At 41.5% G+C, this 19,379-nt stretch overlaps 1 protein-coding gene across 2 annotated transcripts in view; it reads left to right on the forward strand.

Moving 5' to 3' along the window:
* KIT (KIT proto-oncogene, receptor tyrosine kinase) overlaps nt 1-19,046 on the forward strand; it is a 55,958-nt gene extending 36,912 nt beyond the window's left edge. Inside the window, exons 8-22 of one of the 2 annotated variants that reach the window (XM_057414002.1) lie at nt 917-1,031; nt 2,218-2,405; nt 3,505-3,611; nt 3,704-3,830; nt 4,094-4,198; nt 4,285-4,395; nt 6,075-6,225; nt 7,994-8,082; nt 8,430-8,557; nt 13,774-13,896; nt 16,298-16,409; nt 16,506-16,605; nt 17,252-17,357; nt 18,482-18,589; nt 18,854-19,046. In XM_057414002.1, coding sequence (XP_057269985.1) covers nt 917-1,031; nt 2,218-2,405; nt 3,505-3,611; nt 3,704-3,830; nt 4,094-4,198; nt 4,285-4,395; nt 6,075-6,225; nt 7,994-8,082; nt 8,430-8,557; nt 13,774-13,896; nt 16,298-16,409; nt 16,506-16,605; nt 17,252-17,357; nt 18,482-18,589; nt 18,854-18,856 — 1,673 coding nt within the window. In that variant the 3' untranslated portion in view covers nt 18,857-19,046. Of the gene's footprint in view, nt 1-916; nt 1,032-2,217; nt 2,406-3,504; nt 3,612-3,703; nt 3,831-4,093; nt 4,199-4,284; nt 4,396-6,074; nt 6,226-7,993; nt 8,083-8,429; nt 8,558-13,773; nt 13,897-16,297; nt 16,410-16,505; nt 16,606-17,251; nt 17,358-18,481 lie in introns of both variants that reach the window. The other variant, XM_057413994.1, reaches the window with a different exon arrangement.
* The last annotated feature ends 333 nt before the right edge of the window (nt 19,047-19,379 follow it).

Here is a 19,379-nt window from a genome sequence, read left to right on the forward strand (position 1 = left end):
TTGCAATATAGTCTGGTTTCTCCATTAACTTCTTTTTGGGTGATTTTGCAAGGAAGCTAAGGTAATATTGCGGAAAATAAGGCCTTTAATTCAAGTTTCACTGAGAAAAACAGCTTGTTGTGTTGGCAGTGCCCTTTGCTGAAGGTTATGACAATGGACTCTGAAGTCCATTTGATCATTCTAATTTCCTGCTGTACTTGAAACAGCAGCTCCTGACCCAAGTGCAGGACTATCTCTGGTGCAGGATGTGGCAGGAAACATTGGCTGGCTGGATTGCTTTCTAAACTACCAAAGTAATCATGAATTATCATTTGTAAAGCTAATATGTTCAGCTAAATACTAGCTTCCTCTGCATGCAGTGTGTTGGAGAGTCAGGCAGTCGGGCACTTTGGTAGCGGTATCTTAGAGGGACGTATGTCCTCTGTGGGGACTGGGAGGTCTACGCTGGTTGCACTGTAGTTCCTTTTCTGTTTGTGGTGTAGTATTTAATACACAGGGCAGATGTAAGAGAGATGTGGTTTGACAGATTTAGTATGCTTGTAACTGTGAAGAAACTGTCCTTTTTACAGGCAGGTAAAGTCATGCTGTGCAGGAACGGGAACTGCACTGTTGTTCTTTGGTTGTTTAAGCTCTGGGCTTTGCTGGTTTAGGATCTTTCATCAAACCAAACACTCAGTGGAGTTAGGTATTCTTCCAAAATCCAACCCAAGCGTTCAGTGTAAGATCTGATATTTTCACAGATGATCAGTGCTTGCAGGACACTGATTCAGACCTGGACACGCTTGAGCATGCGAAGCTCTGTTCACCTAAGTAATTCCACAGATAATGATGCACCCAAGTTGCTGGGGTGAAATGTAAATGTCAGTGCAGATTCTTTGTACGCCTAATGTGTGACCTCCATTTTTGTTTATTGCAGCAAAACCTGAGATTCTCACTTTGGATATGCTTAGCAATGGTATTCTCCAGTGCATAGCAGCTGGATTCCCAGCCCCAACCATATACTGGTATTTTTGCCCAGGAACTGAGCAGAGGTGAGTTAAGTAAACCAGGTTGTTCTCCAAAGGTTATTCTAGATGCAACACACCCATTTATAATTAAAAATTAAGAACATAAAATGACTTGATAACACGTTCAAATGTTACATCACTTTTTTCATCATTTTGGCATTGCATTATTTGCAGTGGTTTGAGAGAAGGCAGGGATACGTTTCATTATTCTCCTTTGCTTGCCGTCCTTTAAAGGGGAATAATCAGTGCTTTCTACCACAGACAAGTAAAAGCCAAACTCTCTCTCTGCTGCAAGCTAGCTAAGATTTGCATCAGTTTGGCCCAGATGACACATTCTGTATGCAGTTTCACAGGATGACAGTCACAGAATCTTCTATTTATTGTGCAATGATATAATTTTTCAAGACATAAAGTAATTAGATTTCTATTCACACGAAGTATATGACAAGTAAACAAGAGTGAAGTTATTATGAATATAACCTGATGTGTAGATACCAGACTTCTAAAAAGACTGTAGAGTTTCATTGTGAAGTGAGCATTTCTGAAGCACATTTTAAGGTTTTGGTTGAATTCCACTGTGGATATTGTACTAGCAAGTCAAGTACGCAGTCTCACCTGTGTAATTAGATTTGTGCCTAAAATAATTGCTATTTTGTTGATTTTTTTTTTTTTAAATAGTACTTTTTTCTCTTGTCTTAACCATGTCCTCATGTAGTATGTAACATATGAAAGAGAGGCAGAATCTTGAGAGAGCAGTACTGGTTATTTTCTGGCTGCATATAAACCTGATGGTATTGTGTGTACATTATGGAATATTTTTTTGTGTGCTGTAATAAAGTTATGTTTGGGGAAAGTTTTCAAAAGTAGGTAATAGAGCACAACTGCTTGGAGGTGAAGTTGGAGATACAGTTTGAATGGTACATAACCCTTAGTGGACTTACAGACCTGTAGGTATCTAGCCAAAAGCAAACGCAAAGACCTCATGGTGTCCAGTTCGGTCAGGCTTGATGTACATATCCATTTCACCCACTATATAGAAGACAGTGAGACATCATGAGTAGGCTAAGTTTCGAAGATAAGATGGTCAGCTGAACCCCTGTGTAGAGCAGTGTTGTTCAGTTACCTGATGCTCTGGCAGTGACTATCTGCCTCAACAGCAGGATCTGTCATCCATTGCGTGACAGGTAACTGTCAGTATTGTTTCTCTTAGGTGTTTTGATTCACCAGCAATATCCCCCATGAATGTCAGTTACACAAATTCATCAGTGCCATCGTTTGAACGAATCCTGGTTGAAAGCACCATTAACGCCAGCATGTTCAGGAGCACTGGCACTGTGTGCTGTGAGGCCTCTAGCAATGGGGACAAGAGCTCTGCTTTTTTCAACTTTGCTATTAAAGGTAACGGCTGGAACGAATGAGACCATAAAACATGGGTGCCATTCAGCTCTTTCTGTAAGAGGATTTTAAGTTCTTTACCTTTGCCATAAAGAAGTTTGCAGTACTGTGGCTGATCATATGATGACGTATTACACTGCATGCGCTGACTGTCAAAATGTTTCTTTTTTCAGTCTAAGTTTTTCAATTAATATTATGGTATCATCTTTTTATGGCTCTAGATAAGCAGCACGGTAGGTAGCTGGTTTCTTCTGTAAAGCTTCTGTAAAGCTGTTTGCCCTTCTGCAGCACAGGGGCAAACCACCTACAGCATTAAACTGTCTTTCCCTCTCTCCCTCCCTCTTCCTGTTGTCTGTTTTGACTGTTTAGTCCATCACTTCTTTTCCAAGGGTTCTAAATTTTTTTACAATGTCTCAGGATTTCTAAGTGTTTTTGCAATGTCTCAAGAAAAATGCAGTCCCGAACTTCCCTGGAGACTAAGGGCCCTGCTGCTGTAAAAGAAGTAACAACATCCTGCAAAAGGAGTTTTGTAGAAGCATTTGTGGGGGAAAAAAAAAAGTACTAGAACATAGATGACTTGAAATGTGCTTGTAAATCTGTGCTCTTTGCAGGATCAAATGTTCTTCTGCTTCTTTTTTCTCTGTTACACCCAGATATAACATATAAACAAATAAACCAGATTTGGGGCAGGTTGATTTTACTGGAATGGTAGTCCTTCACTACTTGTCACAACCTCTATGCGTAAAGACTGTGCTATAGAGATCATACCTGGGAGAAAAAAAAAAAGAGAAGAAATTAGGACTTCAAAAAAAAGCTTTCTTTAACCTAACTTGAGTGAGATCACGCAAGTCTGTTGCATTAATCAGTCGTGCCTCCTGATTGTTGAAGCTGAGACTCCTTATGCAAGTAACTGGATAGTTTCTGTGCCATCTCTGTCCCCCACAGCTCATTCAGGAAAGCTATTCTGGTGTATCTGGAGCACATCCAGGAAAGTCAAAAACCCAAATCATGTTTCACAAGGAAGAACCAAGGAAAGGTTTTCACCTGCATCTTTTTAATACAGTTTTTTAGTACTGAAGCAGAATTTTCTGTTTCTTTCCAGAACAAATCCGTACCCATACCCTTTTCACCCCTTTACTAATTGCATTTGGAGTTGCTGCAGGACTGATGTGCATCATAGTCGTGATTCTGGTGTACATATATTTGCAGGTAAGACCAGAAGCCCCTCTGCCTGAGTTAGGAAAGTGTGTGAGCTGCCTGTGGAGGCTTCAGGAGTGACAGCTATTCTCCTTCTTTTCCAGAAACCCAAATATGAAGTTCAGTGGAAAGTTGTTGAAGAAATAAATGGAAACAACTATGTTTACATAGACCCAACGCAACTTCCTTATGATCACAAATGGGAATTTCCTAGAAACCGATTGAGTTTTGGTTAGTTTAGATTTATTTAACTTCATCTGCAAGGTGAAAACTTCATGCCTCATATGAGACTTTGGTCAAACACAGGCGGGTTGTGTCGAAAAGACCTGCAATAGCGCAGATAGTGATAATTGCTCATACTTACCTTGGGACAAAAAGCAAGCATGCATATCTACAATAGCTTCCCTGATATCAAGATGAAATATTGAACCCTTCAAGAAGAAGTGCTCCAAGTTGTTACAGAGGTTTGTTTGTTTGTTTTTTTTCTTTATTAGGTAAAACCCTTGGTGCTGGAGCTTTTGGAAAAGTTGTTGAAGCCACTGCTTATGGTCTGTTTAAATCTGATGCTGCTATGACAGTAGCAGTAAAGATGTTGAAAAGTAAGTTGCTTTAATATACTGTACAATTTTTCTCACTTCGTTGTGGTCAGTGTGTTACATACTGAATGTTGTGCTTTGTCTTGCAGCAAGTGCCCATTTAACAGAAAGAGAGGCTTTGATGTCAGAGCTTAAAGTGCTGAGTTACCTTGGAAACCACATTAATATTGTGAATCTACTTGGAGCTTGCACTATTGGAGGTGGGATTATCAGCTGATTATTGATTATTTCTGTTCCTTCTTTTACTGCCAGAAGGAGGAACCCTGTGAAGAAGAATCCAATGCTGCCAAGTCTAGGAATCTTAAATACATTTCTTGTTTAGGCAGATCACAGTCATCATGACTATCACCTGTGAATTACTGAACCTACATTTTAGGCTCATCCTAAACCCAGTAACGAGACCACTGTAGCTCAGCTAAACGGGAAGCTTGCTGTTACTGTCTTTCGTGTGAGCCACTCTGTGCTTTCTTCTTGAAAGAAGAAAATGCAAAAATGCGTGGCATAAGTTTCTTCCTTAAGCACACTGTTTCTCACAAATGAGAAGAGATACGTGAGCTGGTTCCTTGTTGGTATCCAAGGTGAAGTCAACAGGCCTGTCTTGTATAGTCTTCTAGCCTTCTGTTAGAACTGTAAATGTGTCTATTAAGGCACCACTGAAATTACAAATTCTAAGCAGCAGAAAGTTGAGAAAAAGACTTTTCTAAATAAACTATTGCACAACACAAAGGTGTCACATTTAATGTTAACTTTAAAAGTTTGTTTTCATACATAGTAAAAGCTACAAAACAGCTGAAATGTCAATACAGAGTGATACAGTCCTGTATTTTTAATTTATGTGCATTTTAATGTGAAAGATGGTGTTGCTTCTTACACAAATATTTGCTTTTTAAGTTTTCGCTTCATTTTTCAAAGAGGAGCTTCTAAAAATTCACAGATTTAGACAGAAGCAAAACATTTCTCACTTTCACATTTAATGATTTAAAAGTAGGATGAAACAATTTTGTTTAAGCAGATGACAAAGTAGACTCACTGGCCTGAGTGTGTGTCTGTCTTAGATGAAAATACACGTCATCTGTAAGAAAATCACACCACAAACACTGCATTTGCTACTATGAAAGCTGTAATTTTTAACTGCAGAAAAATGGAAATAAACTAGTGAGGTTAGGAAACGGTGGTGGAGAATAACCTTACAGATGAAATAACACGCAGTGCAATTATGCATTCAAGGGCTATAGCTGGAGTCATTCACTCAGAAAACATATATTTGATCTATAAACATCCGTGCTGGAGATGACTTGATTCTCCTTTCTGATTTCATTTTAATATTGTAAGACCTTGTGCAATGTAGCTTTCTGTCACAGCAGGCTGTTCTGTTTGAATGATTTTTTCCTATTATACTGCAGAATATAACACCCTACATCATTTCCAAAACATTACTGAAGGAGTGTGAAGCTCTACTGTAAACAGAAGTGAATCAAAAGGATTAATGTATGAAGCTTGAATTACTCTAACGTTTGGAACAAATAACTTCCGTCAGGAAGTGAGCAAAATCAGACAGATGTGTCTGGCCAGAAACATTATCACATGAAGAAAGAGAAAAAGACCTTATTTGTTTAATCTTTGTACAATGCAATGCTATTGAGGGGGGGTGGAGCAAATTAATTGGGAGCAACACAGCTTTAGCTGGACCATAGTTGCTGATCGGTGAAAGAAGAAGATGCTGTGTTACTTTTCTGTAACTTCTCAAGTCTAGACAGTGCTAGGCAGTGTGATTTTTAATAACCCAGCTTGTGCACTTGGCTGAATGCTATCTTTATGTAAGGCTTTCTGCTTTAGAAACAATACTCACCTACTTTCTAAACCTCATGTGCATCTGCAGGTCCCACTCTAGTCATCACAGAATATTGCTGCTATGGTGATCTTTTAAATTTTCTGAGACGGAAACGAGATTCATTTATTTGTCCAAAACACGAAGAACACACAGAAACAGCAGTTTACGAGAACCTTTTGCATCAGGCAGAGCCTGCAGCGTAAGTATGATCTGCTGAAATGTCCTTGTGTTTTTAGAAGATTGAGAAGGAGGAGATAACAAAGTTTATTAGGGGTAAGAGATGTGGAGAAACCTTCCATGCAGCTGGCTTTGAAGAATCTTTGCTGGGCAAGGAAACAATTTAATTAAAGAGACGATTTGTACAGTGGGTGGTTTATTCTAACAGAGCACGATTGATTGTACACACTCTCTGTTTTACTTTATCACATTTCCTGTAGTTATTTCATGCAACTCCTTGGCTCCAGTCTTTGTACGTATTTGTGTTTATCGTTCCTGTTAAACATTGGCAGTGCTCATTTAGCAGCTTGAATGACAATTCCCCCAGTGTTGGGGTGTTAATACTCTGAGTTCTCCTAAGTCCCTGCCTTCAGAAATGACTTCTTACAAAATCAGCCCATTACAGTATTAGAGGCAAGCTGCCACCAATACAGCTCACTAGATTTTGCGTTGACACGGCCTGTGTCACGATTCTGAGATTGCTCTTGTACTTTGTTTTTTTTCCATTTACTTCATCTGTGTATTTATAACACTCAGTTTTAGATACCAGCCCAGAGCTCTTTCCAAGTACGTTTCCAAGCAGATTTCCTGCTCACTCCTTCCCTTTGCAAAGTGAGGGGAGATATAATTTGCCAAAACCGAGGGGCTGTTGCAATACCTGCCCATTTTTATTTTTAGCCTGTTTATTACCCCAGTGGGACCATTGCTTTGTTTTGGCAGACACAAAAGAACTAGGCAGACCCTTAAGAGGTGGTAAAGTCCTTTGTCCCATTAAGCTGTAGTACTGATGAAGCTGTTTGTACCATGGGTGGCTGGTAATGACCCAGAGAGGTTGGAACTATTGAGGCGATGAATATAAAGCTGTGAGTTGCCATTGGAGGTGTGTCCTCTTTTCAGTGAAAGAACCTCACTGAGCGCAATTTGCAAGTTGAGGTATAAACAGCAGAGTATTTACCAAATTCTCATATTAGTATTTACTGTAAAGTTGCAGCTGCTAAATGGATCAGATGTGTTTCTGGTGGTGACTGAAACTATTGGTAATCTCATTACTCCTTTCCATGTTAGCTCTGTGGCTGCATTTATTGTTCATAAACTAAACAGATATTTCAGGCTAAGGAAGGGCTATGTGTATGAGTTCTAATGGCAATGAAGTGAAAAATTCCAAAGTACATCCATAATTTCTAAAGGTGCCCAACTGTGTATTTATAAACCATATAGGATGAAAATCTGTACATTTGAATTATATATAGAAGTAAGAAAACTTAAAAAAATGTAGCAGATGGCTGTCCCAAGCCTCGACTTCTTCAAAATATATGTGGATCCTCTATGGTACTTGAGGATCTCTGAATTTAACATTTTTTACCATTTGTCTTCTGCATTTCAATTGCCACTTGAGTTGCTGAAATATTCTGGTAGAAGTTGGCCTAAGCAGAAGAAGGAAGCACTAGCAAATCCTGTGAAACATCTGGATGTTAATTTATAGAGAGTGAAGACTGTATAAACAGTGTATGTACGAAAGGTTTTGTTTGCTCACCTGAGCCAAACTCCAAACTTTGAGATGTATCATTAGCTATACTGAGAAACTGTACAGGCCTTTCCTCATCTTTTTTACACACCCACGAGTTTCCAATCTACCGATTGTTTGTAAAGCATTATATTCAGAAGGTTGGAGTAACCTTGGCTTTTTGTTTGAATGCCTTTTGGGACCTTTTTCACTAAACTATGTTTCATTTCATCTCCTGCCTCTACAGTGATGTTGCCAGTGAGTACATGGACATGAAACCAGGAGTGTCATATGCAGTCCCACCAAAACCTGATAAAAAAAGACCAGCGAAGTCTGGTAAGTACACTGATAAGGAATTCTCTTTTTGCCTGTGGGCATGCCGAGAGAGGGGCTTCATGGATTTTTTCAGTTTTATCAGACTTTTCTCTCACAGACAAGGACAATTAAAACTCATTAATTGATATGAGAAGGCTTGAGAAAGAACAGTATGCTGAATTACAGTGTCTTGTGTTTCTCCACATTTAAATGAGTATCGGAATTATTTTCTGCTTTTTGATGATGGGCTATTTATGTGACTGTAGTCTGGTACTTATTTAGATCACTGTTTTATTTAACATTAAGACAACTCTGTTTCTAAATTATTACACTTGCTCCACTCAAAAGCTGTTGTTTATATTGTCTAGGATCCTACACCGATAAGGATGTTACTCTTTCTGTGTCAGAAGATGATGAACTTGCTCTAGATGTTGAAGATTTGCTAAGCTTTTCTTACCAGGTGGCAAAGGGCATGAGCTTCCTTGCCTCCAAAAATGTAAGTTAAGAATTTTTCAGAGCTGGACTGAGTCAGTAGATTTCTGATGTCCTCTAGCATCACTTTCAGTGTTTTAATGTGATCCGTGTGTTTAAATGCTCAATATTTCTGTGTTCTTTTCAACAAGCACTGCAAACTGACATGCTCTTTCATGTACCTGCGGCTTTGGCTAGTGTTGGAGTTCTGTACTGTGCTCATTGGCTGAAAGTGGAGGTTTATATCCCATAAAACAGAATACAGGGTGCACAGTAGTCAATGTCAAGCAATGCTATTGGACATCCACGGTTCAGGCTAGTACAATCGGTGGCCTTGCTCATGAACAGAAACTAGTCACAGAAATGTCAAGAGAAGAGACAGAAGGTAGGAATTGCAGTGTAGTATGTTTGCTGCACCCCAAGACTCCACTGATTAATAATGTCATGTGCTGGGAGATGGCAGGTACAGCTGAACCCTGCTGAACTGGGTTGGTGCCTCTTATGAGTTTCATCTCCAGCCCTTCCTTCTTTCCTGGAGCACGCAAAACTCCTGATGGCTTTGAAGGCAGTGAATGGAAACCTTAAGGAGTTATTTCTTCAGTCTTCTTTGGTGTATGGGAATTAAAGGGAATTAAGGAAAAAAATGGAAACCCAACGTGTGGACTCCTTCAGAAAAGCAATTAAATCTTGAGAGTTTAAGATTCATCCTCTGCTGGAGAATTTACACAATAAACAACTCTATGGAGACAGTTTTGCAACTGTCTGCATTAGTTCTAAACAGCACTGCACTTGCTACTCCTCTCATGCAGAATACTTCCTTAAACAGGAGAGGTATCACACTGTGTGCTTTTTTGGGTTTTTTTTTAGCAGTATGGTGAAATGTACAGGATATATCTTGGTTTTTAATTTCTGGAAAGATAAAACCAGCCTAGAGACCCACAAAGAATCTTCACAGGCTACACTGAACATAATAGGCATTTCTTTGGGTTTCATAGGGGAGGTATTGCAGAACAGAAAGGGATTTATAATAGAAGTCTTAAGCACAGCATAGTTGTTTTGTTCTAGTGGTTGTTCTTACATTATATTGGAAAAGTGCCATTCAACATGTAAACACTCTAACTAATGGAGACATAGGGTAATACAGTTGCACCTAGGATAAAGAGCAAAACCAAACATGCAGTTTGACAAAAATAATATAATTCTAGGATCCTGTGTTAACAGTGGAAAATGTGGGTCTAATTCTGCTCCAGAGGAAGTCCCCATTAAAACTTGCTTTTGGACTTGTTTTTCCCCTTACTGTTCCTCCTTCCAAACTCTTTGGTTTAATTTTCACCTATTAACAGCTTCAAAACAGGCCTATGGGCAAACTCATATTACAGATTTTAATGGTTTTCGTCAGGCTCCTCTATCCTTCAGTATGCAGGACATCCACTGCTTAGCACACGTATTCTTTATTTCTTCTTATCTTAGAATCATAGAATCATAGAATGGTTAGGGTTGGAAAGGAACTTTAGATCATCTAGTTCTAACCCCCCTGCCATGGGCAGGGACACCTCACGCTAAATCATATCACCCAAGGCCTCGTCCAACCTGGTCTTGAACACTGCCAGGGATGGAGCATTCACAACCTCCCTGGGCAACCCATTCCAGTGCCTCACCACCCTAACAGGAAAGAATTTCCTCCTTATATCCAACCTAAACTTCCCCTGTTTAAGTTTTAACCCGTTATCCTCATCCTGTCACTACAGTCCCTAATGAAGAGTCCCTCCCCAGCATCCCTATAGGCCCCCTTCAGATACTGGAAGGCTGCTATGAGGTCTCCATGCAGCCTTCTCTTCTCCAGGCTGAACAGCCCCAACTTCCTCACCCTGTCTTCATGCGGTAGGTGCTCCAGCCCCCGATCATCCTCGTGGCCCTTCTCTGGACTTGTTCCAACAGTTCCATGTCCTTTTGATGTTGAGGACACCAGAACTGCACACAGTACTCCAGGTGAGGTCTCACAAGAGCAGAGTAGAGGGGCAGGATCACCTCCTTCGACCTGCTGGTCACGCTCCTCTTGATGCAGCCCAGGATACAGTTGGCTTTCTGGGCTGCAAGTGCACACTGCTGGCTCATGTTCATTTTCTCATCAACCAACACGCCCAAGTCCTTCTCTGCAGGGCTGCCCTCAGTCTCTTCTCTGCCCAACCTGTAGCTGTGCCTGGGATTGCTCTGACCCAGGTGTAGGAGCTTGCACTTGGCATGGTTAAACTTCATGAGGTTGGCATCAGCCCACCTCCCAAGTGTGTCAAGGTCCCTCTGGATGGCATTCCTTCCCTCCAGCATAACAACGCAACCACACAACTTGGTGTCATCGGCAAACTTGCTGAGGGCGCACTCAATCCCACTGTCCATGTCAGTGATGAAGATGTTAAACAAGACCGGTCCCAGCACCGATCCCTGAGGGACACCACTTGTTACTGGTCTCCAGCCGGACATTGAGACATTGACCACAACTGTTTGTGTGCGGCCATCCAGCCAGTTCTTTATCCACCGAGTGGTCCATCCATCAAATTGATGTCTCTCCAATTTAGAGACAAGGATGTCGTGTGGGACAGTGTTCAACGCTTTACACAAGTCCAGGTAGATGACATCAGCTGCTCTACCCCTGTCCATCAGTTCTGTAGCCCCATCATTGAAGGCCACCAAACTGGTCAGGCAGGATTTCCCCTTAGTGAAGCCATGCTGGCTGTCACCAAGCACCTTGTTGTTTTTCATGTGCCTTAGCAAGCCTTCCAGGAGAACCTGCTCCAAGATTTTGCCAGGCACAGAGGTGAGACTGACCAGTCTGTAATTCCCTGGGTCATCCATTTTCCCCTTCTTGAAAATGGGGGTTATATTTCCCTTTTTCCAGTCATCGGGAACTTCACCTGACTGCCATGATTTCTCAAATATGATGGACAGTGGCTTAGCAACTTCATTCACCAGCTCCTTCAGGACCCGCGGATGGATCTCATCAGGACCCATGAACTTGTGCACATTCAGACTTTTAAGATGGTCTTGAACTAGATCCTCTCCTACAGTGGGCGCAAGGTCTTCATTCTCACAGTCCCTGTGTCTGCCTTCCAAGACTTGGGTGGTGTGGTCAGAGCCTTTGCCAGTGAAGACCGAGGCAAAGAAGTCATTCAGAACCTCAGCCTTCTCCAAATCCTGTGTAGCCAGTTCTCCCGAGAGCTTCCTGAGGGGGCCTACGTTCTCCCTAGTCTGTTTTTTATTTGCTATGTACCTGCAGAATCCCTTCCTGTTATCTTTAATACCTCTAGCCAAGTTTAATTCTAACTGGGCCTTAGCTTTCCTAACCTGGTCCCTAGCTTCCCGGGCAACATCCCTGTACTCTTCCCATGCCACCTGTCCTTGCTTCCACTTATTATAAGCCTCTTTTTTCATTTGAATTTTCCTCAGGAGCTCCTTATCCATCCAAGGAGGTCTCCTGGCCCTCCTGCTGCACTTCCTTCTTCCTATAGAATAGCCCCAGAATTCGGTATGCATCATTCCTGGGGACTCTTTTCTCTATAGCTTTTCCATTGATACAAACAGACAGTGTGGCATTGAGTAGCAAAGGCAATAATGAACGTAACACCACCTGAACTTGAGGTTGGGAAATAATGAGCAATATTGCTTTGGTAGTGCAGAATAAACAACTTTATCACAGAATTAAGTTCCACTGTGCTAACACGTTGTTGTGCTTGGACCTCTTCAGTCATAGCGTACATATACGCTCCTAGCTCCAGATAGTAAATGCAGAGTAGTGTGGGCTGATGGATAAGATGCCTCAGATTGCCTCACACCCTCAGGGAAGGAGGGTCCATGCAGATCAGCGGCGCAGAGTACCCAGCTGCTCTTTTGCAACTTGCTTGTGTATCAAGGCTCTGACGCATAAAAGTGCCTCTGTGCAGGAGCTGGGATGAGAGTCTGTCATGGGGAAATAATTCCCTTATTAAGCATGTGGTGACTTAATCACAAGACAGGGCTTCCTCCAACGGACAAAGTCTTTATTCAGGGCAAACTGAACAAGGCAGAGACATGCTGGATGCTTGACCATTCCTTCACTTTACTGCTACAGTGCAGTTATGCTCTCACCTTTACATATGCAAAGTGCAGAATATGTTGGACTGGGAGGTGAATGAGAGTCCCCTGAGACAATAACTGTCATTAAAAATAGTTCCTCATGTAAGCCTGCAGAAGGGGCAGAGATTAAGGGGTTTATGCAACCTGCAGTTATTTTCTGAGTTTGATTTGCATAACTCTTGATATTTTAAGTAATTTTTTGTAGGGAATTCCTGAAGTTTCATATTTCAAGGAAAAAAGAAAAATTGAACCATCTTCAGATATTCTTTAGACAGCTTTTGCCTGCATGCTATATACCATCAGTAAAACAGGAGCTTAACACTCGCCTTTCCAGATGGAAAAAGAGATAATTTTGTTAGGGACCTGCCTCCGTTCTCTTAACAAATGCACATGGCTTCCACAGCTGCATACAAAGGAACACAACTCATGGAAAACTCAAGCACCCATCTGGAGCTTGGGAAACGTATTCCAGAAAATGGAAATATAAGTTAGCTAGGTCACTGAACACATGACTATACACTGAAAGATACTGGCATGTGAAAATTTACGGTATTTTCAAATGCTTAGGTCTGCTTATAAAGATCTCATAGGTACTTAATAATTCAGATCTTCCAGAGGAGTATTTCTGAAATGGGATTCAGTTTCCAAGCTGTTGGCTTTGAGTTACTACCATAATTTTCCCTATTTTCATCTTTTTAGCACTTTTCCCTCAACCACAATAGTTATTAATGGAAGACTGGAATTATTTTAGAAAAAAAAACACATTTTCTCCTTATTTGTCCAGTGTTAGGAAACAAGGCAGTGATTATTCTTGATAAAATGTCAAAGAAGAAGTATATGAAACTTGAGCTGCAAATGTGAAACAGTACAAAACTGAAAGTGACTGCAAATGCTCTTTTCTAAAATAAATGCATAGACAACCTTAGCTATGTGGATCAATGTCATGATAGTAAAGATACTTACTACACCAGAATGTTTAATCATCTGAGTAAGCTTATTGTCACATGGCTTCGTTATGACTTTCAGCTTACCATAAAACGTACAATGCAGTAAGTCGAATAGATGAGTGTACATATAACCCAAGCAACAGCCTGTTGAGATGTTATAAAATAGCTTTGTTTGTTTGTTATTTAGTGCATTCACAGGGATTTGGCTGCAAGAAATATTCTTCTAACTCATGGTCGAATAACAAAAATCTGTGACTTTGGCCTGGCAAGAGACATAAGGAATGACTCCAATTATGTGGTCAAGGGAAATGTAAGTATATATGATACTTAAGCCACCTGTTTTAAGTTTGGGGAGTTCTTGTTGTCTTGACATGCAAATAAAAGTCTTTCTTACACGGAAATCTAGATTTCTGAATTCTGGTATATATCCATGCTGGTCAGAAATGTTAGCAGGGGCAATTCCTGATGTAGATGTGTGTGCTGACAAAACCCTTGGTATGTGTGTGTTGTTATACTGGAAAAAAGCATGCTGGTGTCTAAATGCTTGTTGTAGTGGAGAAGAGGGTTTGCTGCACCAATATAACACCAAGTCTTTCTGGTACATCTGAATGTACTGAAAGTTATAGCTGTGTGAATAATTTTAAGTTTTGCCATTAGAATATGCTGGTAGCCCAATCTTCAATATAATTATTTTGAAACTTGTTTTCTCTTGGCATGACTACGTTTGTGCATTACTGAAATGGTTCATTTTTAAAATACCTATATAATCTGGGGCTTGCATCCTCTTCTGTGCTGTAACACATCACTCAGACAATGGAAACTGGATTCTGAAGTGTGAATTTATTGATTAGGGCATAGTGGGAGGCAAAAAGCCATGGTTTTCTTTGATTCCGTAGCCTGAAAGGGTCAGAGGAGGATAGGCTGCAGCTGCCTGGGGAGGGAGAGAGGAAGCAGTGGCTGCAGGAGGCATCCAGTTGCATCTGGCCTGATCTTAAAGCAGATGAGGAGTGCTGGGGCATTGCCGGTTGTCGATACTGCTGGGAGGCAATGCTGATGACAGCAGCTGGGGGCTTGCCCAGGAAGAGTGCTTGCTGTCTGTGTTGTTCAGGAAATAAACAACTCTGGTTGACTGTCTGGTGAGGCAGCCCATGGCAAATTCATCTCAATAGTATGGCTGAAATGTAACTTTTGACGTATCGTTGCAAGACCACTTAACAGGTTTCTCCCACAGTAGGACAAATGCTTAGGATAGAAGCCTGACCGGTTCCTACAGAAAGGGCTTTCTGTGCCCTTTCCTCTGCTTCAGTTGGCATTCCCAAGGGATGTCTGTCCCCACACAAATTTATCAAAAATCATAGAATCATAGAATTTTTTAGGTTAGTAAAGATCTTTAAGATCACTGAGTCCAATCATAAACCCAGCACTGTTAGGGTCACAAGTAAACCATGTCTCTAAGTGTCACATCTGAACATGTTTTAAACACCTCCAGGGATGGTGACTCCATTGCTTCCCAGGGCAGCCTGTTCCAGTGCTTGTCAACCCTTTCATCAATGAAGAAAGTTTTCCTAATATCCAGTCCAAGCCTCTCCTGTCACAACTTGGGCCCATTTCCTCCTGTCATATTGCTTGTTAACTTGGGAGGAGAGACTGACCCCCACCTGATTACAACCTCTTTCAGGTGGTTGCAGAGATTGTATAAGGTCCCCCCAGAGCTTCCTTTTCTCCAGACTAAACAACCTCTGTTCCCTCAGCTGTTCCTTATCGGGCTTGTGCTCCAGACCCTTCATCAGCTTTGTTGCCCTTCTCTGGACCCGCTCTAGCCCCTCAATGTCTCTCTTGTAGTGAGCGGCCCAGAACTGACCACAGGATTCAAGGTGCAACCTCAGTGGTGCCCAGTACAGGGGGATGATCACTGCCCTCGCCCTGCTGGCTACACTATTGCTGATACAGGCCAGGATGCTGCTGGCCTTCTTGGCTGCCTGGGCACAAGCTGGATCATGTTCAGCAGCTGTCAGTCAGCACCCCCAAGTCCTTTACTGATGAGCAGCTTTCCAGCCACTTTTCCCCAGGCCTGTAGTGTTGTGTGGGGTTGTCGTGGCCCCAGTGCAGGACCCTGCACTTTGCCTGGTTGAACCTCACACAGTTGGCGTCAGTCCATCGATCTAGCCTCTCCAGATCCCTCTGCAGAGCCTTCCTATCCTTCAGCGGATCAACACTCCCACCCAAAATATGTGTCAATATATATTCATTTATTGTGATTTTCTGATACACTGAGGATCTAAAGCAGGTGTCTTAACTGTTTATTAAAGCCTGAAGCATCTTGACTAGGTTAATCTTACCTGTGTGCCTATGGTAACCAGTCTATGGAAGTGGACTTCCATGTTTGCATAAGGAACCATGCTACGGTCATATATATTATTTTGCTCTGGCTTCCTGCCATCTTTTGCATACAAGACAGGAGGAATCATGCAGTATACAGAAAATGAGAGCGCAAGGAGCTGGAGGAGTTTGGTAGATCCGCAGAAAGATGGATCAATAACCATGCAGCGCTTGGAGACTCTAAACTGCTGAGATTTCAGTTTTTGGTTGGATACTTGAGATTGGTTGGATTTCTTGATTTAATGAGCATTTAAAGCATGTAAGAGGTAGAAAAGCTTAATTTTGTATTCCTTATGCCTATTGTCTTAATTTATTCCCTTTTCCCTGGAAAGGCCCGTCTTCCTGTGAAGTGGATGGCACCTGAAAGTATTTTCAATTGTGTCTACACCTTTGAGAGTGATGTCTGGTCTTATGGGATATTGCTTTGGGAGCTCTTTTCTTTAGGTAAGCTCCTTCAAGATCTGTACTTCAGGGGATTTCTATTTCATCTTTGTTTATTGCAGATGCAGAAATCATGTTGCTCATGTGCTCTCTCAACAGGAAGCAGCCCTTATCCAGGGATGCCTGTGGACTCCAAGTTCTATAAAATGATCAAGGAGGGATACAGAATGTTCAGCCCTGAGTGTGCACCACCAGAAATGTAAGTGAGAAACCAGCACCTCTGATCACCAAACATAAGCAGTGGCACAAAGGAAGGGATGCTTCCATTCTTGCCTTAAGGCTTATTGCACTGCCTCATTGTCTTTTTTTGTTTAAGTTCTTTTCATGTTTTAAATAATTCATGTACTCTTAACTAGCAGAATACATGCATGTGTTGTTACAAGCAATGAAATACACTCGTGTTGTGTCATCTGATCACTTTGTCATGGCATCTGCTCCATGTTGATGAATTATTGACAGATCACAGAACATAATTAAACATTTTTAGTTCAGATGAAGTAGACATAGAGATGTACTACCAGACTGTACAGCATCTGTATTTGCACTGTACTTCCTGACAGTGAGAGGACTGTCTACTGATCTTCTATATGAGCCATCCCTAATCCTCTGTTTTGTAAATGGTTGGCACTTAGCAAGCTGTCAAAGAAAGCTCTGTCCAGAGGCTCTGATGAGTATTGAGTCCTTTGTTGTCACAAGCTCAGGTGTTATCAGCACTATTTCTATTCTTAAATGTCATTTAAAGAAGGTGGGACCGGGTCACACTTTTCTTTGAAATAATGATGGAAATGAGATAGGTGCTTTAAGGACTTCCTCATGAGAGGTACTTAATTCCATTATCTTTGCAGGTATGACATAATGAAGAGTTGCTGGGATGCTGATCCTTTACAGAGACCCACATTCAAACAGATCGTACAGCTGATAGAGCAGCAGCTTTCAGATAATGCCCCCCGGGTGAGTTATGGATCATCAGATTTCAGAAGTCAAAGCAGTTTCAAGCAAGACTTTACACTAGAGCTGTAAGGAGCAAAAAGACTGGGTGCTTCATTAATTCTCCAGCATTACTTAAATAGCTTTACACTGTTAGTTTGGGTGGTAGGAATGATATCTGGGCTACTCACTGCTGTTTAATTGTGCCACTAGACAGTAGCTGTCAGCCCATACCTAAAACGTACCAGCTGGTGTAGACTGTTAGTATGGTTGATCTTTCTCACTCAAAATAGACCTGGCACAACAATTTTGATTTACTTTGTAAATTCGTTTTAAACTATGAAAAATGTTATTGATCTGGGAAACATCTCAGATGTAAAGTATACTCACATTTGTTTGTATTAGACATCTTTGTGGACTAAGGGGTTGAGCTTTCCATGCTCTTCTGCCTCTTCTCTCTTGCTTCCCCTAGCTCTGTTTTTATAACCTTGGAGGTATGTCATGTCAAACCATACTCGCTGCTGCTTCGATCATTCTCTAGTAAAACCTTTTTGTGGGAGTGTAACTGGACAAAACAGTCCAAAGGAAAATTAGAGGCACATGAGAAACTTGGATTTTTTCTCACAATAACATTGTGTGCTACTGGGGTTTAAAGAAGTAGGTTTAAATCCTGGTTTAAAAATAAAGCTCCTTTTTACCTTCTGGATGCCTTGTTTGGACACAGAATACATGGCTTCCTGACAATTTGAGAAAAGAGGAAACTGAAAGCTGCTGGTGTTCGATTGCATCCTGTAGCATATTTTTGGCAGGTGCAGGCATTACTAAAACAAAAACAAGAATATGAAGGAAGTGTTAGTGAGGTTTCTGAGGGAGTTTAGTAACAGCCTGAGCTGCGTTTCTGGAGCTCAGTTGAAATTTGACATGCAGTTAGAAGCTGTGGTGTTGTTAATAACTGAGACTGAGGTTCTTGATTCTCTAAAAGAGCAGTTAAGCCCAAGACCTTTTGAAAATCTCTTTAGATTTACAAAGAAATACCTGAGCTGGAACCTTTCCACAGCGGTGTGTAGTACACAGCGAGAAAAGGCTAGCAAAGGAATGCTCTCCAGGTATGCATGAGGAGTACTGACACTGGTCTTTGGTGTCTGCAGGTTTACGCAAACTTCTCAACTCCACCTTCCAGTCAAGAAAACGCTCCAGATCACTCAGTGAGGATTAACTCGGTGGGTAGTAGTGCTTCATCTACTCAGCCTCTTCTGGTACGCGAAGATGTTTGAGTGGCATCTGGAAGAAGAGGAGCCCAGATGTATTAGCTGTATTGTGCAGGGGGTGAGAGATGAACAACTTCAATAATTTCTCTTACTTTTACTCACTACTACCACTGTGTAGCTGAAACGTTGTTGTAATACTGTCCTTTACCACACACTGTTACACATAAACTCAATCTTCTGAGCACGGTTACACGCATCATTGCAATGTTAACTGAAGCTGTATATATTTTGCTATATTGTGTGTATTTGCAGTAGAGAGCCAGATCTGAAGAAGAAAAAAAAAAAAACAACAAAAGAAATCCTGGGCCAGGGTGTGGAATAAGATGATGGCATATCAAACCAAATCTGCCGTGATCCTTCTCTGGATCCACGCCTGGAAGGCCTACAGTCATTTTCTAGTTAATCTTGTTTTGCAAATGTAAGAAATAAACTAATATTAAGCTGATGGCTTTGCAAACCCCTTTCCACATCCAGCCATGCCTGAGAAGCTTTCCCAGGCAAGTATCATAGAGGCCAGCAAGGGTGCTGTATGTATCTGGGCAAGAGAGGAGAAGGGACCGAGACCCTTCCAAAGTTAGTCTGCACAGTAGCAAACCCTCCTGGGAGCTCTAGGGTTTGAACCAGAGGAGGGGAGAAGAACATGGATCTTCACCTTCATTTCCCACCCACACTGTCAGCCTTGCAGACCAGTCACAAGGTTTCTGTAAATATAGGCACTACTTTCCACTGGCCCATTCCCCACCAGCAGCAGATGGAGCTGCCCATCACAGGGTGTCTC

Source organism: Pezoporus wallicus, unplaced genomic scaffold, assembly GCF_028554395.1.
Source record: "Pezoporus wallicus isolate ANWC-B61680 ecotype Strahan unplaced genomic scaffold, APGP_CSIRO_Pwel_v1 contig_5709, whole genome shotgun sequence".
NCBI lineage: Eukaryota > Metazoa > Chordata > Aves > Psittaciformes > Psittacidae > Pezoporus > Pezoporus wallicus.